Genomic DNA, 25,027 nt, shown 5'->3' with positions numbered 1-25,027 from the left:
CCTGCAGCAGTTATTTACTATTTGTTATTAATGTAACTGAATAAATACGTCATTTGGCAAGGGGGGCCCAGACTTTTGTACACAATGTATATCTGATGATTAGCGTCAAACAGGGGGTTTGCTCTGAGTGGCCCCTGGAAAATGCAATAGTATTCTCCCCTCACTGAATGCTTGAATTATTCCTTCCCTTTCTCTGCGGGAGGACCTGTGCTGTCCTTGACCTGCAATTTGTAAGAACCCTTTGACTTGTGTGTTTGCTGGGAAAGGCGCAGGAGTCTCACAGTCCTACATGGATACATTTTTAGTGGATACAGAGGAAAATATATTTTATTGACAAAGTGTGTAAGCAGTAGGCTAACATGTGATTCAACCTGTCCCTTGTGGTGTTTTTACTTCACATTGAAGAAAGCAATCCATAAGCAGACTAATAATCCCCAAAGTGTCATGCATTTTTCTGTATGACATTAAAACTTATGAATACATGCAGGTCCTGGAAGACAAAATGATCAGCAAATCACCGCAGTAATATCAATGAACGCCAGGGGGAGACATACAGCCCTTAATTGAGTGTAAGGAGTTACAATTCAACCGTCGGAGTTACCCTCTGAAAATGCGCACTTAAATGACTAACTGCCTCACCCAAAGCAAATAATCCAAGGCGTCAAGTGTCACGGTTTATGGACTTTACATGCAAATCTCACAGGCTGTCATGTGTCCAAACCAAACAAACAAGGACATGCTGTAAAGTAGACGTGGGTTTGTTTTGTTTTTTAATCACCCATCTCACTATTTTCATTGCAGCTAGGGTTACATGTATGAATAATAGTAACAATAATTAAAATAATAATCATTCATATTAATGCTACTAGCATTACGACTAAACTAAATGCTGATAAAAATCTATCCATCCAGGGCAGCCTGGAGCCAGTCCCAAGCAGTAAAGTGTCCAATGTAGGGATACATAACAATAATTCTAAATATAATTACATATCCTTCATATCCTAAAGGACTGACAGTTCTCGGTGAATGTGAGAATGAATGTGTGCTCTCCCAGAAAATAATCTTACATCCTGCATCTACACCCATATGTATACTTAAATACTATGTAAAATGCTTTAAAAGCCAAAATGTCTCAACAGTTTATCAGTAAAGTGCACCTTAGCGAAAGGCTGCTCCCTCTCGATGTCTTTTCCACACGCAGTTCCTCTCCAGACCCCCGAGCGACGAGCACTGGGTCACGAAAAAGCGTTCTGGCTAATCCCAGAGCCTTGGGTGGTCCCACGTTACGCGAGGTACCTGTCAGCTGACTGTCCACTTGGCGGGGGTGATATTTTCACTGGCAGACGCAAAATAGCTACCAAACCCGGGGGGGTGGGAGGGGTGGGGGGTTTGGACTGAATAACACATTCAATGTGTTTCGACCTGCAGGACGTCAGTGCTCAATAACAGAGATTGTCTCGGCACTCTCCAAGCCTGTTAACATCAGTAAATCCAGAGGGAAACATGGAAAAAAGATCTTCCCTCCTTGAATTTGATCGTATCTGGGTTGTCTCTGTAAATACTGAACCGGGATCCAGTATCAACAGAGCTATATGTTATTTTGGTTTTGATAAGTTACTCTTACCTTATGACAAAAAAGCAAATGTTGTTGCTGTCTGTTTTATCACACCTATATCATGGCTAATTTTATTCTGGGAAAAAAACGGGGAAACGGGACCAACCGCTGATTTGATAGTGCTGAAATCTTTGCCCAAAGCCCCCGAAACTCGCTAGAGCTCACTGAAAATCAAGAAGGGTGTTGATGCTGGCGCTGCACAGTTTGTGTAGCCAGGGAGATTTGAGCCGGGGCTCAATCACCCACCCCCTGACTCTGCACATTTCACCTCCGCCACAGAGATGCCTCCCTGTGTCGGATGGAGCCGGCAGCGCTTAGAAAAACTCACTCCCGTCAGAGCTGGGTGATTCCTGCCCTGATTCTGAGGGGTTACAGCAATATTGCTGTCAGAGCCTCGATGCCCGAGGAAACCTCACATGGTCTGTTGCGGTCACTTTCTGGGCATTGTTCTCAGTGCTTCGGACCGGAAGCAGACCGATGTCTGTGGGGCACCATTAGCCATAGCCCCGTTCCGGCACCTTCCAGCCCATGGTTCCTTCTGTGGATTTAGGCTCCAGGGTCCAGGTTCTGCTGAATGGATGGACAAGGCCTATCCGGGGAAAATCAGCATTACAAACAAACCTCACCGCTAACATTAGAATAGACAAACATATTAATTTAAGACGGCAAGCGCAAGTCCCAGAATACTCTATCCTAATTGTCTCCACACTTTCTCCTGCACTTGTCCAGACACATACAGCGACATCACAAACTGCCTCCGAGAAAACGACACCAAAAATAAACTCATCGTTTATCAGATTGTCTGGCAGATGCATTTGTTCAAAGTGACTTACGGCTCAGCGCATATAGTAATAAGTGCATTAAATAACTGGCAAAAGACAGCAATATAATGAGCAGAACTATCAATTCCTAAGTTAAATGCCAAAAGATATGTTTGCGATAAAGAAGTATTTAAAACACAATGCATCGATTTAACAGTCAATCAGATCGTCTGAAAGTATGGCCATTTATGGGATATTTCCACCTGGAGTCAGGCAGACACATTTGCCAGTGATGAGGAAGGGAAAACTCCTGCTGGGGTGAGAGGATGCTGGGCACGGCATCTCCCCAGGAGAGCAGGCGTCTGGGGTGAAGTGGCATCCAGGAGCACCGTGCTTCCGGACCCTAACGACTGCTGAGTAAAAGCAGACCCACTTCAGGGCAACGTGGACAAAAACCAGCCGTTCCCTGAAGCAAATTTAGTGTTATTGGAACTTTCGCTAAATCACCTAAATGCACAATTGAGTGGGAGTAGGGGTTGTGTATTTATTTTAATAGCAACTGGCAACGTAGGTAGTTTAACAGTAACTTTTATTTATAACGAAGGAAGTCAGGGAATTTTCAGTCTCACAAATAAATAATAAATGGAAAAAAAACTGACAATTTTCTCAGAGAGCAGAAATAAATCAAGTACACCGAAGTATATAGATACATAAAGTCCTGTATTGTACCGGCATTCCATCCAGGATGTACCTCTGCTGCGTGGGATGGGATCCAGCTGCCCGTGTGACCCTGTACTGGATAAGCAGTAAAAAGATGAATAACATGACATGATAATTTTTTTATGTTTATGACATGTAATAATATGTCATGTGGAGTGGTGTGGTGGTTTGCACTGCTGCTTCACACCTCTGGGAACAGGGTTCAGGGCTCCATGTGTGTGGAGTTTACATGTCTGCCCTATATTGTCATAGGATTTTCACTGGGTTCTACAGTTTTCCCTGTCCAAAAACATGCTGAGGCTAATTGGAGATACCATTTTGTGTGTGTGAGCGTACCCAGAGATGGCTTGGTGCCCCATCCTGGGTGGTTCTCTACATTGTGCTTAATAATAATAACTGATACTTTATTGATCCTCTTGGGGAAATTGCCTTTATGCCGCCCTCAACTTGCTCTTTGTAGAGCAAGCTGTCCACGAACGGCAGGCACCTGTTGGGGCAACCAGGGAGCTGGGGGTTAAGGGCCTTGCTGAAGGACCCACATATGTGCTGAGGCTGGGTTTGAACCAGCAGCCTTGTGATTACAGGCACACAGGTTTAGCCCATCTTTCCTTGAGATAGGCGTTTACAGTAAAGAGGTACCCTCATAAAACTAGCGAACTTCAATACTGTTCAAGTACAGTAAGAGATAATATGTCATACTGACAAATCAACTGTAATTAAGCAAAAGGGACTTATTTATAAAAACCAAAACCTTGTGTGCTGTATATATTTATTGTTGTCCTGCAAAAGAAAGTGTGAAGAAAATGTAAATTGCTGAGTAGGCTGGCAAACATTGTTTGTCAAAATTGTTATAGATGACCTACTAGCACCAGAGTCTCAGGGAAACATGCTTGTACTTAACGTGGAAGGTACTAACTGCACAGGACTGCAGAAACCGAAAAAAAAATCCCAGTTGCTGTAATTCACAGAAGCAATAGAATCAGATCGGGGAGCGAGGAATTCTCAAATGTGCAGTTAGGTAAACCGGAGGGGGAGTATGAAGCCAGGGAGGGAAATGTGGTCCCTCTATGACTGACTAGTATCCCCTATCAGGTGAGCTGTGAGTAGGCTCCACCATAGACCATGTAGCAGATCAGAAGCGATGGAAAATAGATGGAAAATGAGGTGATTGGTCTGTGAGCATCTTTAAGACTCCGAATCCAATTAGAAATTGTTGAAATATCAGCATTCAAATGCAATATTATTAAAATTCCGTTATATGCGACAGGTAAAGCTGTAACGCCTAAGCTCAAGTTATACGGCCACAATGTGCACAATAAATAACACGCCGCAGACTGTACACGGCGTTCAGCGGACGCTTACGTATGTATTCGTTAATATTGACATTATGTTTCTCCAATCAGAGTTCACTAAAAGGCTGCGCTATCCACCAATGAGGGAGCTAGAGCTTGAGCCCGCCTTTCCTGGGGGTGTGACGTACTTTTCCCCGCCCTTCAACTTTCTTTTTTCAGCGGCCGTCCGCGAGAGACACCATGAAGGCGTCTGGCACAGTATGTAAAATGGCTTAAAACAGTATTAATTCCCACGGTGCTACCATTTATAAATAAAAATGGAACGTCCATTACTGATTCGTCTGTTATGTCCGATGAATTGTATGAGCTCAGGATTATTTCCCTGTGGAAACATTTGTGATAGAAACATGGCGTCTGCGTAGCGCCGATGTTCCATGTGGTGAACCGACCCGGTTTAAAAAGCGGAGATCGGTGAGCTGCTCCTGTGTACCGGTGTCCGGAGCCATACGGGTACACAGATGTCCCGTTTAAAAGCGAATGCGTTGGGTCTTTAAAGTTTTATGATATATTTAGTTAGGTTAAGTTCTACAAATGCTTGTAGGCCACAAGTTATGTGGATCAATACTGTCACTCAGTTCAGCGCAGATTTAAGTTATTTTGTGTTAGCTGTATATTGTGTTAATATGCGTTTTCATAACATAAAAGATGTTTTTCTCCCTTACATTCTGTTCGCGTTTTAGTAGTTGGATTATTCGGTAAACTAATCGTTGGTATGGCCGTCATGCACACAAAACCCAAAGATCTGTGTTAATTAATAATACGATCTTTTTGTGGTGTGCAGAAATCAATAAGTGCCTTGTCGCCTTTCTGAAGCTGTCGTGATTCAGGAAGTGAAATCAAGGTCTGACAATATAGCAAAATGAATGCTATAGTGCAGATAATACCCCAGCGTTGAGTTCTGGTGTGGGATACTGCACTTAATTTAATGGCAAGTGGATATAACGTGATTTCTTGTTTCAGCTAAAGGAGTACAAAGTAATTGGGCGTCTGTTGCCCTCTGCTAAGAACCCTGCCCCTCCTCTCTATCGTATGAGGATCTTCTCCCCCAACCATGTGGTCGCCAAGTCTCGCTTCTGGTACTTCGTCTCCCAGCTGAGGAAGATGAAGAAGGCTTCTGGAGAGATAGTCTACTGTGGACTGGTATGGGAGATAGGGTCAAATCTGAAATCTGTAGGACTTGTAATAGTTTCCATGGTCTGGCATCCTGTCCAGGGTGTCATCCTGTGCTTCCTGACGTAACCCTCAGGCGCACAGGGATCCAGTACTGGATAAGCAGATGGGATATGGGTGGATGGATTAATGTAGCAGGTAGTTTTGGGACCCAGTACGTATGTGATATAATCTTCACTGAAATCCTGCTGATTAATTACTTACATAAACATTGTATTTATGTCCAGACTACAGCTGAGTAGTGGAGTCATCCTACCCCAGTGTAGTGTCACAGCACGTTGATTGTGAGTCTGTCTGTGCGGCTCAGGTGCATGAGAAGACCCCGCTGAAGGTGAAGAACTTTGGCATCTGGCTGCGGTATGACTCCCGCAGCGGCACCCACAACATGTACCGGGAGTACAGGGACATGTCCACCGCTGGAGCAGTCACACAGTGCTGTGAGTGTCTGTCACCAGGGTGCCTGGGGGGGGGGGGGGGGCAATTTGTGCTGGTTGCATTGGCACTGTGACATCTGGCATCATATCTAATGATAGCAGTCAGTTTCTCTGCACTATGCTGGTATTTCAGCCTCACCCAGAACTGCATGATAGTGTCTGAGGCTTTATGGAAATTTTGTTACTTTGTGTAATTGCCTTGTTCAGATTGGTTGCCACGACTTTTTGGATACGAGAGTTTATTGACCCGTGAGTCCTGTCTGTTCTCTCTCATACTGAAGCGATCAGTTTGTTAGTCCACATATTTCTTTTGTTTCTTCTGTAAGAGTCCACTGCATTATGGGAAAACCCTGACTTTGCGTACACTGGGGTGCCGTATAGCGAGGGAAAGTTAGGGAGACCCCGAGGGCCTCTGAAGGACCCAGCAAAATTTGGTACATAATTGGATTGGTGTGGGTTGGGGGCCCAATATGATATTGTTTAATGGGGTGCGAAATCTCTAGCAGCACGCCTAGGTGTACACCCTAGGTAGATAGTCACAGGGCAGCCCAGAGCTGGTCTCTCCACACAGGGTTATAATGTGGATGCTGACGGCTGGTCCGTACAGTCAAGCCCACCCCCTGTGCTTCTAGGACGCACACAAACCCAAAGGTCATCACTGACATGTGTGATGGTCCTGCCATGTGTGCGGAAACCAGGAAGGGTCCCGTCGCCTCCTGTTCGCTGCTGTGCTGATGGGAGTGAATTCGGGTCCCGACACGTGTGAGAAATGAGGCTGTAGCGGAGCTCGCATCTCCGTGTGAGGCGAGGGTGAAGGAGCTCTGTAAGGTGTGAGGGTGAATGGACCCAGATAGCGTGTCACGTGAGCACCAGCATGCAGCCGTGAGGTATCTGGGATCCGCTCAGGGTGACATCAACCCACGCTCTGGTACGGACTTACCCAGAAATCTGTGCTTCAAAATGTCCCTGAAAAATGATGGAGGCTTTGCACCGCTGTTATACTGGCCCTGGTCATTATAGAGGAAAAGGCAGATTAGGTGTTTTTCTGAAAGCTGATTGTTGAGGTTGAGTGGAGAGATGATTGACCAGCTGTGAAAACGCTTGATTCTCAGGAAATGCTGCCCTCTAGGGGGAGGGAGCGAGCCAATCATTCAGGATCACCTTCACAGAGAGTGAGGAACAAGCCCTTTGATCAATATGTCTTTTGGTCCCAGCAGGTTGTCATCCTGCTCTTCCCTGATATGGATTTAGATCTATGTAAATGTGCAGCACTGCATAATTGCCACCCCCTCTATCGTCTTTGTGTCACTGAGCAGTGTCTCCCTCCCCTGTTTAACAGACCGGGATATGGGAGCCCGCCACCGTGCTCGTGCACACTCCATCCATGTCATGAAGGTGCAGGAGATCGCTGCCAACAAGTGTCGTCGACCTGCTATCAAGCAGTTCCACGTAAGTAGATCTCGTCTGGTTTTTCCTGCCGGTTGAGTCCTGATCCCAATAAAATTGAATTGATTTGAAAACCTTCATCGTTGCACGTTTGTACAATGAAATGTAGTGTGTGAGACTCCTCCCTCCATGGTTTGACAACATAGAAAGAATGTAATAAATTGATTCGTAAGCAATAAAATAAAAACTTCATATAAACTTAAATATACAGCAGATGTGGTAAGAGACCACAGCAAAACTTTCAGTTGTACTCATTTCTCCAGCCTGGCTCTTCCCTGCTTCTCATTGATGAAGGGCTTCTCTACCTGGCTGGTTTTTGGTCGTTCCCAGTGTCTCCTGCTTCATATTGTCCTTGTAATCTGCTGTCTTAGAAACTTTGAGCCTGGAAGGAACCTGCCTTCTGCTAGCAGAACCAGGATTAAACCGAGATTTAACAATTTTCATATTGTTCAAAAAAACATGAAGTGGTCTAAATTTTTTTTCTAGAGCTGTACAATAAAAATATTTAGGAAATATATAAACCTAGTTAATAAAACTTCGTTTGAAGCTAATCCTCCTGTGCCATGATGCCAGGAGGCCCTGGTCTTGCCATTGGATCTAGCGGGTCTCTCACCAGGCTGGCATCTTTGTCAGCTCTGATTTAAACACCCGCAACATAAATGCCAGCTTCCTCTTCCAGTTAAAAGTTTTGCAGTCTTCTAATCTGGTGGTTCTGAAAGCTGGTGACAGTATTTCCGCTGGAATGGGTATGTGTTGTTAATATCTGGACGGTTCTAACCGTTTCATTTTTCCTAGTTAGTGATCTTTCTGGAAAAAAAAGTAAGGAAGTAAGGAGCGGTCCGCCGTCAATGTCCTATCGGCTGTAGAAAGGCGCGTTTTCGCTTCTCTGGCGGTGTGGCGGGTAACTCGTGTCTCTCCTGCCAACAGGACTCCAAGATCAAGTTCCCGCTGCCCCACAGGGTGCTGCGGCGTCAACACAAGCCACGTTTCACCACCAAGAGACCAAACACCTTCTTCTAAGTCGATCAACCAGACTTTCCTGTGTGTATTTGAGAATTAAAAGAAGAAAAGTTTTATCCCTATGTTTTCCTGTTTTTTTGGGGTTTTTTTCAGACAGCGTGTTCTCCCAGTTTAATGACTGGCAGTCTCACTGATGGCAACCAGTATTGTTAAATCCTCTGTGTTCTATCAAATTGAATGTACGTCACAGTACTTCGTTGTGTCCCCACTGATGTCGGGTAACGAATCCCGACGAAGCCGGCTATGCCGTGAAGAGCACTGTCATCAACAGCAGTCGTCAGTTTTTGTGCTGGAATCTTAATAATGCGTTTGACGTGGCTCTTTGTAGGTACATTAATGACTGATTCTGCTGTGGAGTTTAAATCGTTCCACTGTGCTCTCCAGAGCTACAAACCCAGGAAGTCAAGATGTTGCTGATGTCTGCTGTTGCTGCTTCAAACGTGGTCACGGTTTGGATTAGCTAATCATGCGTTAGAATCAGTTATGGGTACCAGTCTTACAACAGTGCTGTTTTTTAACCCAGTGGGGACAAATGCAATAAAATATGACATATTGATGGTTAAGAGAAACTGTGTTCTCTTTGATAATGCTTAGCAAAGCAGAAACAGTGAATTGCTGTAAATGTGGAAGTAATCACAAGTAGTGAGAGGGCAGTTGTACCTCTATGAGTGTATGGAGCCATCCAAATTTAAACAACGTTCAATCCACTAGATTTTCTAGGTCATAAACGTTAAATGTGCATGCAATGAAATTTATTGGTGGTTGCCAAGCAATTACAACTGGCTGATACAATGGAAACACAAGGAACCTTGTGAAACCTTCCTGTACCAGTGATAGATTACCCCAGTGTTGATGCTGAGCAGCATTGTTAAAAGCATGTAGAGCGTCAGATTCTGGGTTTGTTTTTATTTATTTATTTTTTTTGTTCCCCCTGCTGGTCGCATTAGGGCTGCTGTTTCCCTGCCAAGCAGTTGGCTCCCTCTAGTGGAATGTGAGGGATATTGACGGTGCCAACTAGATCTTGGAGAGCCTGATTTCACACCTGCTCATTTCATTCTGTTTGACTGAAGTTTTTTTAATAGGAAAAAAGTATCTTCATTCCTTAAAAGTTCACTCCAGTCACTTGGCAACTTGCCGTGGGGTGGGGTGGGGTGAGGTGGGGAGCTTGCAAGGGTTGGGCTTCCCAGAAAAATGTCGAAATTAGAAATAAAATAGCTGGGGTGCCAAGCTTAGTTCCTTGAGGCCAGCTGCCTGGTCCCTCTTCATTTCAACCATCTCTCAGGTTTATGTGGCCCGGTTAATGGCCAATTAAATTAGGTTTTCCATTTGCGCTGGACATTTTGGCCACAAATTTAGTAAATGCTCCATCCTTCAAATGAATGTCTGGTAGAAAATGGAAATAATTAAGTGCTTGTGGGTGATGACAGCTCATAAACCTGCGTGCAGCCTTCCAGGAGCTAAATTAAGTGTGCATTATGTCATGTAATTCAGAGGCTGATCTCTGAGCATAATCGCCGAATCTGTCAGAGGCTAGTACTGACCCATTTGCTGGTGTTTGGAGATGCAGGTTATGACAGGTGTATAAAGCTGCGTTTGAATGTAGCTCATGCTCTCCCTCGAAGACCTGCAGCTGTCTCCCCTGTGGATAAGCAAATGCTATACATGTATGCTGGTTATTTCAGTCTTTTTGCTCGTTTGACTTGCCAGAGCTGTCAAAGCCTGAGCCCTTTAGGAGAGCAACAGGTTAATTTGAATGGGGATAAATGAAATGATTCTTAGCTTGCCTTGGCGTATTGGTGCCTGTAATTTGGTAATCCAGTTAAAATCCATTCTGCGCCCTATACATCCACTCGCCGGAGCTTAGAGCAAAAACTGATGTACAGTAGTCACCAAATTGCTTGAATCGTCGTGGTCGGAGACTTGTGAGATTGCTTGTGGCCAAAGAGCAACCTGTCCTCAGGGAAGATTAGGTCCAAAATCAAACCTACACCTTGAGATGTTTACCAGACAGTCACAGCACTCCATGTTTTACCGGCTATTTGATTTACTTATTTTAAATTGCCCTGCATTTACTCAAGCACCTTTGAGTGATGTGAGCTTGAGGAAAATCACAAGACGTCAGGAAGGCCTGCAAGCCGAAACTCCGACTTTTCTGTTTGCACTTCTGCAGATTGCTGTTTAAAAAACACACTCAATTGCTTTTATCTGAAAGCCGTGGGCTGGACCTGGGTGGGAATATGGAAGCCATTAAGGTGGACTCCTTTTCCTAAGTCCACTGACGTTTGTGTTTATTTTGATGTGAAGTCTTCTCATCCTCCCTCACGGAGCGAAGTCCTCGTTTTTTGCATCAATGCCTTACCTACCTCAATGGCCTCACATTTTTCACTGGAGCGGATACCAGATCAATATCCATTACACATATCAAACGTATGTCTGTATTAGTTATTAGTCTTGCTAGCTAGAAACCCATAGTTGTTTGCCCTTAGTGGGGTGGTTCATGACATGAACTGAGCAATTGCTTCCTATTCCTATCAAGCCCGTGACTCCAAAAACAAACCATTGTGCTTTCTGCTTGACATTATATGTGCCAGCTGACCAGTGAAAAAGGAGAGATCCTTGATGAATTTATCAGCCTGATCTATCTCTTCTCATGAGTCGTCATGCCTGCTTGTGTGATTCTGTTGGCTTTAGTCATTTATCCCCCCCCCCCTTTTAAAGGAACACACCCAAGTGTCACACTGGTCTAGCCAGAAGAGAGTATTGGATCAAATGAATAGCTGTTGAATGTGTTTTCACCCAGTCTCCCATCCAAAGAATCTGAGTTTATTTGTATAAGAAGCTGTCAAGATCTTTTTGGCATCATAACTAGCCAGCTAAACCTTGTGATGTCAAAATCTGGCGTGCTGCTTGCTCATGAAAGCCTTGAACATTAGCTTTCTTTACAGTCTATTTTTTTGGAGAATTGTATTCACATGGTGTTGTTCTGGCAATGAAGCAGATAAAGGTTCTGCTATGTGCTTAAGAAGGACAGGCAAGGACAATAAAGAACTTCATGTGAGAGGATTTCACTTTCAGCAGTAAGACTGGTCACCCTGATGGATATCTGTTTTGGTCCTCCGTTTTTCTCTGGTCCTCTTCAGAGCTGGCTTCGTATGTGCAGAGGTAAGCTTAATTAAGATGTCAACAACTTCCATTCTTTAGGTGGGGTCTTGGAGACGTGGTGATTTTGGGAAGTGCAATGTACTAACTGGGGTGATTCCCAGTGCGCACATGATACACGTTTTCATGTCAATGCGATGTCACTTTCCGAAACAAACTTCCCCCATGGAATGTGAATGAGCGGAGTTCTGGTTACTTGCTTGCTGGAGCACTGAGTTTATGCCTAAAATGTCACATAAACAGGTCACTGGTTTCTTGTTATAATGCAGGAGCTTTTCCATTCCCGGAAATGAACACACAATCAGTTAAGAAGTAATTTATTTATTGACTCAAGTTGTGATCTACATAGCAGTAAACAGTATGAAATATGGGAATGGTAAAATGCATCCATCAGTCTGGTCAGGGTCACAGGGAGAGAAAATTCAGGATTTCTTAAATGCAATTTTTCTAGAAAAAAATGATTGGAAATCATTTATACATACAATGTAATAATTCTAATTAAAATACTGACTAAGGTCGTGGTTTTTTTAAGAGTGACCAGTGAGCTGCTTTCCAGAAACTTCCTAAGGCCAATGAAAATCTAAATGTTTCAGCCAACTGCTTCTCATATTATGACTTTGGACACCAAACTCCATTCCAAACTAACTTCATGTTCATGGTCAAGTTGATTTTTTTTAAAAAAAAGGAAAAAAAACCTTTTGACAAATGACCGGTGTAAATTTTAAACAGAGCTAAACTCTCAAAGTTCATATTCTCATTAAATTATGTGAAGCTTAGTGACTGTATTGAAGATAAAGCATAATTACTTGATTTGTGAGAGGAGACTGTTGTGGTATTAATCAAACGTTTGTGGGAGTTAATCATAAATGAAACATTTGCCTCTGCGTGGAGTGTGTAGTTTATATGTATACCTTGGAGATTGTCTAGCATTTCATATAACATTCATCATCATCCTCCTGAATGTGGCTGCATTTCCGTTGGTTTGGTCACCTGCAGTCTGCCACACCATTTGCTGCCCGCTGATGACAGGACTGCACAACATGAATCATGGCAAAATGGACAAAGAAGCTGTGAAAATCTTATAAAACGTATATAAAAATGTTTCGACTAACCCCATCCATCCTTCCAGCCATCTATCTTACCTCCACATACCCACCAGAGGAGAAGCAGGACCACCCATACCACGAGAAATCTGCCTCTGCGAAAGTTTGGTATGATCTGCGTTCAGGTAACATGTAGGGGAAATTTTTTTAGGATTTTCTTTTTCGGAGGGGGGTTGAGTGACAGTCTTTACCGTAAGCTGCGGTGGCAGATGTACAGAAGGGTGCAGCCTGCGTCCTTGTCTCAGGAGCAGGCTGGTAATCCGATCGCACTCCAGAGGACTTCCTTAGGGATCCTGTTTCCCCCAAGCACTCTGTTAGAAAGCTCAGGGAGACGCTGTGGGGGTCATAGGAAACTGAGGTAGCCAACACTGAGCCCCCTCCCTTCATAAAGACTGTCGCTCAACTCTGCACCTCCTCACTGCGAGACCAACAGTGCTCCACATGCTGTAGGTTTATGATGCTAGGAGAAAGTCCAGTGAAGACAAAGGCATTGAGAAGTTCATCTCTTCTTCGTTAGAAACGTGAAACAGCCAAATTGTGCTTTGAGCCTCCGAAATTCAACTTATTTTTGTCTAACACCTTTCACAATATACATGCTCACTTAGCAGGAGTGCGTGCAACCGCTTACATTATTGAATATTCTTTACCTTTACTCAAGGGGTTGCCAGTCTTAGGCTGAGGTTTTTGGGATAACCTTTAGGTCAGCTGTTCAAACCCATGTGTGAGGACTCTTCAGCCAATCAGTCCTCTGATTAGTAAACTAATTAGGGAGTCACAGCGAAAACTCGCATATGCAGCGGCCCTTTCGGGCTGGTCCCTCCAGTGTTTGCCAAAATCCTTCATTTTTATTTATTTATTTTGATAATTGTCATTTCACTGTTGTATTGGCTAGAGCAGGAACTCAACACTATTAAGCTTTATGATTAATCAATGTGCACCATTACAGGATTCAGAGTAATTTCTTGGAAACTGCGACAATAAATTTATGGAAATTAATAAATTAATTGCATGTCATCAAAAAATTGCTGAAGACATTTTGGTAGAACTCTGACTGGATTAAGAGGCCAAATATTTACTATCGTTGCATTTCTGTATCTCTCTGGAACCTTTCAAACTCTGGGATTAATTGAAGTATCAGCTTGGTAAAAGTGGCAGAACAGCGTATGAGAGCGATTTCTTAGCTAAAGAAACGTTGCTTTATATGAAATTAACCCATCAGGAGAGCTTTGTTTAAGAGAAACCGTAAGTGTCACTGATTTGTAAAATATGCAGCTCCATTATAAACTTAATGCAGAAGCTTAATCTATTTGCTAATTTCTGCATAACTGACACAATTTAAAATTGTATCTATGGAAACACAAATATACAAAAAGAAAAAATAGTGAGTTAGAGTCTTTTTTCCATTTAGATGATATTAAACGATTGACTGCGGACGGTTTTCCAGGCTTTTGACTTGAGCTGAACCTTCCAACAAAAACATGGACTTTCTTGAAGACAGATGACACATTCAAATTGTAAAATACTGAGATAAATTACAGTTCAGCAATAAGCTCACGTAATCTATTCAGCAAACAGTTATTGTTATTTTTGTTTGTCGTTATACAGAGGGCTCATCCTATCTATTTTGGCTGAATTTAAACAGTTTTAAATAATCCAATGACAAATGGTTAATTGCTGGAAAAAAAATGTTTGTAGGCCTCAATTCTCTCGACGTTATTATCCTTAACAGGGTTATATGGGGTCAAGGGCCCCTGAATCACAGGCAGCATAGAGCATGAGGCAGGGAGGACCCTGGACAGGATGCCGGTCATGCAGGACACAGACATGCATGCATCCACACACAATCATACAGTGCAGGAAATTTACAGATGCCAGTTAGCCTGCAAGTTAAGTGCAGGTCTTTGGCGTGTGGGAGGTAACTGGAGCAGCAGGTGGAAACCTTCACAACATGGGGAAAATATGCAACAGGACAGGGCTAGATCTGAGCCCTGCAGAGTGGTAAGCAAGGACCCTCCGTACTTTATCAGGCTAAATGATGAAGTATCACACATCCACAGAAAATTTGAAAACGTTTTTTCTACTCTTACCAAGGTCAAAATGATGTTCCTTTACAGTCTACTAATATATTATTAAAAATTACCAGAAATTGTATTACAACACCCCAGTTGTATTTAGAACATCCCTATTATATTAAACATATTTTTCCCTATGAACATAAAATCACCGTTACGAAATACCCAGCTCAATATCAGCCAAGTCTGTTCAGCACAAGGGCTTTCTAGTGTCTCTCCAAACGCCGAGTACAAAATACGAATAGCAATGTGTCTAAGGGACGGGTCTTACTTGTGTTCACTGTGCTATTGTACATCTGATTATTTAATATTTATTGCACGCTGTTATTTTTTGTATGACTGGATAAAATAGCGTCCAAGTGCACTTGTTGCGTATCATAAAATATTTCTTTTCATGTTATTGATGCAAACTTTAAATATAACTGTAGGGAAAAACCCTATAAAAATAAATGGATGATAGTTTGGTGGTTTAGAGGAAGGAGGACACTTAACCAGAATTTAAAATAAGATCTTTATTCTGTTTCATCCAAATGCATTTTCCTTTGTGTAAAATGCTTTGAGACTACAAGGCACCAGTGCCTGTTATAAAACCCCTTGGACATGATAATATTTAAAATGAGACATAAACATCATTTGTTAACAAGACTCCGCCAAAAAAAGAAAGAAAAACAATATGCTTACTGCTAAGTGTATAATCATTTCAAAATAGGATATCATCTCAGTGCAAGTGTCAAACATTAGGTGTTCAGTTTGCATATAGAGGGAATGGTTTCTTTGATGAACGGAGATGTGCTGTAGGTGAGGTATTGAGAAGAGATTTGAGCCATTACGTACATAGAGAGTATATGCAACAGGTCCGAGATCAGATATGCTGGGAACCCGATTGACATACATGTTCTTTGGGGGACAAACCAGTTTGGTGTTATCAAGCTAAATATATACAAGTAATATACAAGCATTCAGGATTTTCAAAATAAAAATAAACCACAAAAAGAGAACACTTTATTACTTCAATGAACAAAATGACTTGATATATATACTCATTTATCTAAAGTGCATTATGTTACAAAAATATATAAAATCAGCAGCAGCATTACACATTTACAAAATAAATATGAACATCATTAAGAGAAAAAAATAAATTATGGCAAATCTGACATTTATAATCGGTGTAGTCCAAACAAAGGAAAATTTCACAATAATCAAAAGCTCCACAGAGCATTGAATAACGATTTTATTATCAAAGTCTCTATTCTGGTGTGTTTAAATTATTTACAAACAATAAATATTTTCTCTATTACCTTCAGAACAATCATTATTACAGAAAACGGTAATGAGTCCTTGGATGTCCCACTCAAATGTGTCTGGGTCATCTGTAAACAGGAAACAAAAGAAAGCTAAGAATGGCTATTTGTTTACTGTACTACAAATGCCTCCTATACATTTTAATATCGCTAGAAAAATGAACAGAATGAAACAAAAAACATATTAAAGGTATATGATTTATTGTGATTTGTGATTATGTAAACTTTGCTTATTCAATTTGTGTATTTGACATTATTTTCAGCCAATAACCAAGCAGCTGAATAATTACACTTTTATTCAACATCAACATTAATTTAAAAACATATTTAAAAGAAATAAAAACATACGGCTAGGAAACCTTACAATTAAAATTTGTAGCCTCCTTTTCAGAAGTTTATAAACAGAAGTTGTATATACATATATGTGTATATACACATTTATGTGAAGGTAAGATTATGTCATTAATGTTATTATTATTATATAATTTTTTCCTTTTAGTCCACCTCAATATCTAATGTGGGAGGTAAGAGGCCATCAGGATTAGCTAATATCTTGGACAGCATGATTTTGCATGTCCAGGCTGAATGAACTCAGCCCCTCCCCAAGAACAGCCCGGCACTGAGTCTGTGTTCCTGGGCCAGCATGGAGGCCTGTTTTGCATCAGGCTGGGGCGGGAGTGGCACCGGCTGGATGGGGGCCCTCATGCAAGAGAGCCTGGGAGAGCTGGCCCCTCACTCTGATGCCTTCTCAGCTCCTCACAAGGGTGGGGGGAGGGTGTCTAGGCCACATGCTTGCCATTATGCAAAACAGACACCCCACACTGAGAAAATACTCCCCCCCCCACAATCCCCGAGACGGAAGCTCAGAGCGGCGGGACGAAGACGTGCAGCCTGGCAAGGTTTGAACGACGCCACGGCGCCGAGACCGTCAGACTCCTCAGTTCTGCTGCCCCATGTGTTTAAGGGAGGAGGGCCAGTGGAACGTTCTGGATTTAACCTTCCCTTACATGAGCTGGATTTAGTTTTCATTCCTCAGCACTGGCTATGTTGGGGGAACCTTCTCGTTAACATCTGATGCTTTATGCTGCCATAAAACATCCAGGCATCCATCCATCCAGCCATCTATCCATCAGCAGGTACTGTATTTACCTTTGTCAGAGGCTGACAGGGTCTTAGTGAAGTTTTTTGGGCAGTTTGAAGCTCCACCTCCAGTCCAGGGGCCAGCCACTCCTGGGCCGCGGTACGGAGCGAGTCCGCCGCCTCTTCTTTTCAGCATCCCGTCGCTTCCCAGCTCTTCCCTTCTTTTTCTTCTTGCTGGCACCCTTGCTGGCAGACTTATTAGTCTCCTGGGGCAGGTTGGTGCCCTCCTCCTCCTGGGGGAAGGCCATGGGGTAGTTTTTGGTGCTTCCAGAGGGTTTGGGGTGGAGGCTGCCCCCGCCGGTCCCCCCAGTGGTGCCACCCACCGTCCCTCCCGGGGTGCCCCTGCCAAGCGGCTCCCGGGTCTCCGCTGTGTGCACCTCGTCCAGCAGCTCTTGTAGCCACATGCGCCGCTTGAAGTCCTGCAGCGTGCGCCCCTTGTCATGCATCAGCTGGGCATGACTCACAGAGCGTCTCCTATGGGGTGAGGATGAGACGGCATGAGGAAGAGGTGAGAATGAGCTAAAGGAAGAGACTGTCCCTTAAACAAAAAAAAACAGAAGACATTCTCTGTATGAACGTACATGGAGAGTGAAAATCTGTTAAACAGCCGCATTGATGAATCTCAAAATCCAGCAGATTCTGGATGGCTCCTGTTTTATGCTTCACCTGGATCTTTAATTATGACCAGGACATATTAAATCTCAGTTACCCTGGCTTCAAAAACCTGCCACTCCCACTGGAATGCTTTCTGGGATAAATGTCAGACACAAGAACGTGCTGCCACGCATGGTTACACCGGGATTAGCTTCACTCCATGCTACACGCATGTCATACATGAACCCACACACAGCCCAGATCCCCCCTTTTTATTTCCCTCCTGATTCAGTTCCCAAGCCCCCCCTCCCTTGGAATTTCATACACGGAGATAATCAGCCCCCTGCCAAAATTGCCGAGTGGCCCCCGTCAATGTGGTATTACTTAAGGCAATCAAAGTCTACCGAAACTTGGCCAACCTCCATCGGCAGTCTGATATTTTATTTACCTGAAGCCCATAAAGTTCCAGGTCCTCGCACCCTAACTAAAATAAATCCGATCGGTACCACCCTCGGCTGCGAGGGAGCTGGCACCCGGTGCCGATGCAGAAAAACCACTTTACAGCGCCGGTGGCTTGTTTATACGGGAAAGCTGCATGAGACATTTTGAGGCTCAGCTCCTACACGGGATTCAGTTCCGTGGAAATACATTCAAGAGAGAAAATTAATCCTGTGTTACATGAAAAAAAAATCTCCATGGTGAAAACCTAAACACCCACTTAAATCATTGACAGATATAGCTCTGTGTTTGGCTCCAAGGTTATCCTTTTAAGGCAAAACTAACATGTTTTAACCCCGGTAGTTGGTGCCTGTTTATTGGGCCGATTGTATTCCATTCAAGTTGGGAAGTCTGTAAGAGTTTCCGTATTTTTACAGACTGTAAAGTCTGACTCATGTTCACACATGTTTATCGACGCACGCGCTCCCTGAAATTAATCTTCATCCAGAAATATATGAATACAGCTAAACATTGAGTTTTATGTCTTAAAAGTATAAAACTATTAATAAATCTAGGCAAAACTGAGCAAATTTTTTAAAAACATCCAGAACACTCAGTCGTTCATTGTTTACCGCTGCTGTGACGCAAGTGCTTGTCTATATTTACCCCACACCTTCCCATTTTTTTCCAAAAACAGTGAGGCAAAATAACAACGACAAACACAACTAAAGTGTCCATGGATTTAAAAGCTACAAGCTTTGGAAACATCCTAAGCACTAGCCTAGAAAGCTAGATACAAAACAAAGCCTACAAGCATCTTGCATAATGGCATGTTAAAGAAAAAATAAATTACAGTGTTCCTTATAATATTTCATAAAACATGATGTGATTTAGTTTTCAATGTTTTAATATGACAATGGTGATCCACTTGGAGATAAGCTATGTTTTTAAACCATCAGTAGATGGCAGCATAAATAGACCATATCTACCTTTCTGAGTCTCTCTTCAAGGAGTAAGTGATAATTTTATACTTTTATACAGCTGGATGCTTTATCAAAGTAATTCAACTTGAGCAAATTGCTCAAGGGCACAACAGCAAGGGCTTCTGCTGTTACCTTGATGGAGTCCAGTGTTGTTTTTGGGTGACAAGACCTCTTATTTTACCACTTTGGTATTGGCTGACTACGGCATATGTAAATTATATAATCTCTTATACAAATGTTTTCTTGATTTAGGGAACACAGAAGTGACCATGGGGAAAGAGAGGGAAGGGAGAGGCATGGCAAAATTTTGGCTAACTTATCATGTTATCTAACGCTAAAGGGTGGGATAAATGATTGGTGGTGGGAGGTTGAGGTACAGAATGAGGGTGTGAGATTGAAGTTTACCAAAACAGAATAATAGACAAAGCAGTTCTGAAGGTTAAAAACTAACTGTACGTGTATCAGTACAATGGGATGAGGAAGGCTGGACTAAGCAGGCACAATGTCCAAAGCTAGGGTCTTTTCGCAAAAAAAAAAAAACAAAAAAAAAGATAACACCAGGGGCAGTGCGCAAAGAGAGGCGTCAAAGCAAGGCAAGTGTGCACACATTAAGCATTCTGGCTGCAGAATGCACATGTCAACATGAAACAACGCTAAATCCCGGACACTTAAGGCATTTTACGTTCTAAAAAAGTGGACAAGTGCGGAAAAAAGAGGACGTATGGTCAACCTACTGACACGTGTTAATAGCATTTTATTTTTATATTTTCTTAAGATGAGGACCAACAGCTTCACAAACGCAGCGCATCTACGGCCCTGTTTACACTTGTTTTTAAATACATCTTGGGCTATCAGATCGCAAGCAGACAGCGCTAAATATAAGTTTAAACGACTACCAAGACGCATTGTGATCTGAGCACTCAAACTACTTGCCGAGATATGGCACATATCTTTTGTAGTGTAGACGTCCCCGACAAGTACGTTACAATGCCGTGCGCGGGGCAATAACGAAATCTGAACACGACTGGTCACCTTGGAGACGCATGATAAACACAGGTGTACACGGCGATGTGTCTTTGCTGTCTACTTATGATCCGATCGCTCAAGACATTTTAAAACCAAGTCTAAACAGGGCCTGTGTTACTGTGCGAACGTGGAATCCCTGCCTTAATGTGTCCTACAGACAGGTTGTACACAGGAGGACAAGGGAGTTTCTCGGTGTGCGCGCGCTCGGCACTTCCGCCGTGTCTGAAGGTACTCGCGTGCACGGAAGAGCCTCGTCACAGGGAAATCACATTGCGCTGAGTTATTGATTTGCGTATGGCGGCAGCCCTCTTCCCTTTCTGGGGGCACGTTCTCCGTGTCGTACTACGTCTCACTATTAGGAGAGCAGCCTTCGCTGGGCGTAGGCCGTGAAGCTCTTCGCACTTTTAGCTCTCGGCTAAAGCAGAACTAGAAATCCAACTTGAGCGTCTTGTGTAACCTTAAAGAATCTGGCCGCTCTGTACCACTTTCTCAGCATCTACCTACCTCGTAATTTACGAAGGAGAACGCGCTGTCACGGCCCGCTAATGTGAAAATTATACGTTAGGTGCCCTCACGCCAGAAATGTTCCGATGACTTTACCTTGTCTGCCGAAAAGTGTTAAACGGTGCCACTTCTGTTGAAAGAGGAAACCTCCCTTTCTCACCGATTAAGGATATTAAAAATAATAATTAACAGGTAAATTATTGAGAGCTTCAAATTTATTAAAGAGAACGAGTGATTCATCATCATCAGTATTGTTATTACTATTATTATAATGCACCTCATCATATGTATGCTTTAAAACAACCGTTACTGTGAGTATTAATATTTCTTTTACTCTCTTCGCAGCGTCGGTTTATCACCATGGGCGGTCACTGAAATCGCGGAATCGGTGACACGCGTGGTAGTCGCGCGGAAGCAGGTGCGGCACCCGCGTGCCTCCTGGCGCCCACGAGACTCGGTTCTCCCTGCATGTTCCGGCGATGCTCGCTGACGGTGTTCGTTTCGTTAGATAGTTGCACCTCACAGCGATCCTTAGCTTTATTGTCTTTCGGAGTCAGTTTGTTGTTTCACCGCTATCCGTCTCTAAGCTATCTATCTGCTCCGACTTAATTGCTCGGAGTGTGGTCAAATGGGTGAGTCTTCCGCCCGTCCAGACAGTACGCACTCCATCGAAGTCTTTCGCCCTGACCGGGTGATTTACACACAGGTGGTAGTGACTGGGCGCTTGGTTTCTAACTTTGTAAATACGTATAAATTATGGCATAAATTATGGATTTCATAACGCTGTACAGATAATAAGATACTGTTCTTTCATAATTCTCCAAGTTCTTTAGACTTGGGTAAGACTAATGACTGTAATATCTTTCACTGGCTTTTTTCGTAGCTTTACCAAAAAATGTTTGGCAACTCTGAGTATATTTATAATTTAGCAGACATAAGAAAAAAAATCATTTGTAGTGCGTAAAAAACATTACATTTAACAGCATTTAAAAAAAAATTACTTAAAATTTGCATTGAGTAAGTTTATAGATAGAAGACAAAAGATGCACATCATCAGTGTAACATTGTTTTTAACTGCATTAAAACCGAATAAGTAAATGTCAGTCATTGACATGCGTGTTAAACAATTCTATTGCAGTAACGAGGAGATCAAGCCATTATACAATGAGACTGCATATGCTATGAATCTCCCCATCCCTGTGTGTAATTTTCAATTTTTTGTTTGTTTAAAATCCTACATCTTGTTACCGGCACAGCCAATGTGTTTCGAGATCAAAACCTGTATTAGCATACATTTTTAAAAATAGCTAACATCATACGATCTTTGGTGCCAGAAAACTGCTGAAACGAATTGCATTTGTGAAGGCGACTGTGCCGTGAGCAAACTTGACAGGTCCCGTTACATCAATGCTAAACTGCAAATCCGAGTGGAAATATAATGCATGAAATATCATAGTTCATTATCATAGACGTTTGTGCATTAGCTTACAGCCTTAAAGAATGTCTCTCAAGCTCAGGTAAAAATCTGGTTCAGCCGGGTGCAAAATGAAGGGAGGCTTTTACAAATAAGTTGGCTTACTCCTCTCATCACCACCTCCCCCAGGTGAAAACTCTCAGGAACCTGCCTATCCTGGGCGCGGCCTCTTTCAGCAGCCCTGCTGACAAGCACCCGCCATCACAACTCTAGCTGATGCCGCTTTAGTGAGAGCCCCCTAAATGAACCTCAGGAGCGGGAACAACAATGTAGGTAGCAGGCCATTGCACATTTGCTGATTGACTAGGGCATTATTTGACTCAGGATCTTCTGCTGATCCAGTCGACACTTACAATAAGAACTCAGAGATCCAACAGTTTGGACTTACTTGAGACAGGGTATTGAGATTCGGTGCTGTCATAAAGCACTGTACCTTACGATGGATCAAAGCATATTATAAACCTCTGATTTTTAATATTGACAACAACAATATTAATAATGGAAAGAGTACTTGAGTATATAGTGGCAATAATATTTTCGACATGCTGTTACTGTTATTGTCAATAAGGGGAATATTAATTGCGTTGATGAAAAAAATCTAAATGAGGTTTGAAGCTGTATGCAGTTTAAAACGGAAAAAATGTTTCTTGTGCCAATATATATATATTTTTGAGAAAGTCGCATTTCAAGTAGATGGCCTGTAAAACATTATAAGGTAACTAAAAAGGTGCACTTACGTTCTGTTAGTGAGTGCATCAATATGCCTCCCGTAATAAGGAACAGGAGAGCAGAGGAGAAATACAGCAAAGCTCCACTGCTGAAGTAGTCTTCTAGAACAAAACATGCTGAATTCAGATTCCTGTAGAAGGGAAACAGCGTTCAGGTTTGAACATGCAATAGGCAAATTTCACAGCCTGCCCTGTCCAGTTTAATGTTAAGTATATAGCGCATAGTCCTAATAGTCATTCAGTTTTATTTGCAAATTAAACCAGTAGGGATGTCATCTGAATTTTATTTCACCATGTATTGTCTTGGAGTATAAACATCACATAATTATTTTTTGGAAAAAAATGCCTCTTCAGAAAATAAGGCTGCATCAGTTACTAAAACCATTATGGAAAGTTTTCAAAGTGCACCCTCATTGCAAAATTAGAGGAAATCAGGAGGAGAAGATCAAAACTTACGTTCCCAAAACTTGCAAAAGTTTGGACACTTCTCTCTGCTGGCTTCTGAAACAAAGTTTTTCAGGCTGAAACGAAAAGCAAAAGAAGGCTCAACCCTGGTGTTCGTGCCACAGTTTGATGAAACAGATGATTAAATGTGAAGTTATTGTAGAGGGGGGAAAAAAAACTTTTGATCATGTTCTCTTCCAGTCAGCATTATCTCCACATGCCTTGAGCAGTTTGCTTACTTTTTGAAATAAAACTTCCTGGTGTAAAAGAAGGAAAATAAGGATAAAAAGATGAAAGTGTGCTGTAGTTTCAGCCGTGCTGGCGACTCCTCTGGCTGTTGAGGCTGAAGTGGAGCTGGGATCCGTGACAGAGGCAGCTGAGCAGGGGTACCGGCAGCAGCTGCAGCTGGGTTGGTACTGATGGGCAGACGTGCAGCATGCTGTCTGTGCACGGTGCACATCTGGAACTCTTATGAGAAAGAGCCTGACGCTAGCCCTGCTTGGGAGTCGACCTGCTAAGCCGGCATTGGCAGGAAGGGGGCGCCCAAGTGACGCCCAGTTCCCTGAGGTGCGTTTCACCAGACTCGGTTCACCAAGGCTTTATGGGTATCGTGTTAGGGGAGCTAAGGCAAGGGTATATCTCACTGAGAAAAAAAGTAATTTTTGCTCTTCCGAATGGTCATCCCCTCCCTGCAAACAGCTGAAATTTTAAGTATGAAATGTGTGAACAATGCAAGATTTCGTAGAACTGAATTATTAAAAAATTATCATTATAATGTTATTACTTGCATGTTTAGTGTACTCTTTCAGAATCATAATCATATAGATTGTACATTTGTAACTCATAAAGCTGAACATGAACTATAAAAATTCAGGTTAAGCAGCTTTCCAAACAGACCTGTTGTGGCAATCGAACCTGTACCAATTATAACATAAGGATTACATGTTCTCTCTTTTTTATAATTAATTCTAAGGAACAGAAGTTCCTTAGAAGTTCAAAGGAATATGGGCATTGTTGTATTATAACTGAAAAATGATACCATCACCCTCTAAGTAAACTACAAAGCACAGTGTTCGTAATGGTGCTGACTTTTCTCACTTTTTCCATCTACTTCTATTGTAGTGGCAATAATGCATGTACATCAGTACATGTGTCTAGATAATATGATAAAAATGTGAACTGTCTGGCAGGGAGCTTGGAGGTAACAAAAACGTGGACCGGCCGTGGGTCCCTGAGGATTGGATTGGGAAAAACTGTATTTATATTCACCATGACCAGCTAGATAAGGAATCCATCTACATTAAGCAGGAGTTTTCTTTTAACACTTTAGTGTCCTTGTGTGGTATTTATATTGTTCCCGTTCTTCCATTAGGGGGGGAGGGGGGAGGGCTCTGCTTCTGGCAGTTTCTTCTATTATTACATTGAAATGTTTTCATTGGTGACATTATTAGGCTGAACTTGCTTTACATTCCTCAGACACATTTCAAGCTGCGGCCAGATGGAGACTCGGGACACCTCCCTATGACTTTAAAACACTCCT

The 25,027-nt window shown here is 42.6% G+C and overlaps 2 protein-coding genes and 2 non-coding genes across 6 annotated transcripts; 3 read left to right on the top strand and 1 right to left on the bottom strand.

The window, feature by feature from the left end:
- The first annotated feature begins 4,528 nt into the window (after positions 1-4,528).
- LOC125738451 (60S ribosomal protein L18a-like) lies at positions 4,529-8,580 on the top strand. The gene is made up of 5 exons (XM_049007392.1): positions 4,529-4,646; positions 5,409-5,588; positions 5,926-6,055; positions 7,392-7,501; positions 8,426-8,580. Exons 1-5 carry the CDS (start codon positions 4,629-4,631, stop codon positions 8,516-8,518), a joined length of 531 nt encoding a protein of 176 aa, XP_048863349.1. The 5' UTR covers positions 4,529-4,628; the 3' UTR covers positions 8,519-8,580.
- Positions 5,169-5,300, top strand: LOC125739585 (small nucleolar RNA SNORA68). Its single transcript, XR_007397208.1, has one exon. It is a non-coding gene; the product is annotated as a small nucleolar RNA SNORA68 (small nucleolar RNA).
- Positions 6,685-6,814, top strand: LOC125739586 (small nucleolar RNA SNORA68). The gene has a single exon (XR_007397209.1). It is a non-coding gene; the product is annotated as a small nucleolar RNA SNORA68 (small nucleolar RNA).
- Positions 8,581-15,344: 6,764 nt separating the features above from the next.
- LOC125738450 (parathyroid hormone-related protein-like) lies at positions 15,345-23,998 on the bottom strand. 3 transcript variants are annotated; one of them, XM_049007391.1, is made up of 5 exons: positions 23,727-23,998; positions 23,500-23,564; positions 23,053-23,174; positions 17,620-17,770; positions 15,345-17,529 (listed from the first exon to the last, which is right to left on the bottom strand). In XM_049007391.1, exons 3-5 carry the CDS (start codon positions 23,157-23,159, stop codon positions 17,329-17,331), a joined length of 459 nt encoding a protein of 152 aa, XP_048863348.1. In that variant the 5' UTR covers positions 23,160-23,174; positions 23,500-23,564; positions 23,727-23,998; the 3' UTR covers positions 15,345-17,328. The 3 variants fall into 3 exon arrangements, with proteins under 3 accessions (XP_048863348.1, XP_048863346.1, XP_048863345.1); XM_049007389.1 differs by having other exon boundaries at positions 15,345-16,225; positions 17,306-17,770; positions 23,727-23,993; XM_049007388.1 differs by having other exon boundaries at positions 15,345-17,770; positions 23,727-23,996.
- Between the last annotated feature and the right edge of the window lie 1,029 nt (positions 23,999-25,027).

Source organism: Brienomyrus brachyistius, chromosome 3 (genome assembly GCF_023856365.1).
Source record: "Brienomyrus brachyistius isolate T26 chromosome 3, BBRACH_0.4, whole genome shotgun sequence".
Taxonomy (NCBI): Eukaryota; Metazoa; Chordata; class Actinopteri; order Osteoglossiformes; family Mormyridae; genus Brienomyrus; species Brienomyrus brachyistius.
The sequence above is the reverse complement of the archived record's forward strand: the minus strand, read 5'-3'. Positions and strand labels throughout refer to the sequence as shown.

Bases quoted from the DNA above. Each gene is read 5' to 3' on its own strand.
- LOC125738451 (XM_049007392.1), top strand. The intron at 5,589-5,925 runs GTATGGGAGATA...TGTGCGGCTCAG, and splicing joins AGATAGTCTACTGTGGACTG to GTGCATGAGAAGACCCCGCT. The intron at 6,056-7,391 runs GTGAGTGTCTGT...CCTGTTTAACAG, and splicing joins TGGAGCAGTCACACAGTGCT to ACCGGGATATGGGAGCCCGC.
- LOC125738450 (XM_049007388.1), bottom strand. From the start codon at position 23,159: ATGTTTTGTTCTAGAAGACTACTTCAGCAGTGGAGCTTTGCTGTATTT. The intron at 17,771-23,052 runs GTAAGTGCACCT...CTCACCCCATAG, and splicing joins GATGCACTCACTAACAGAAC to GAGACGCTCTGTGAGTCATG.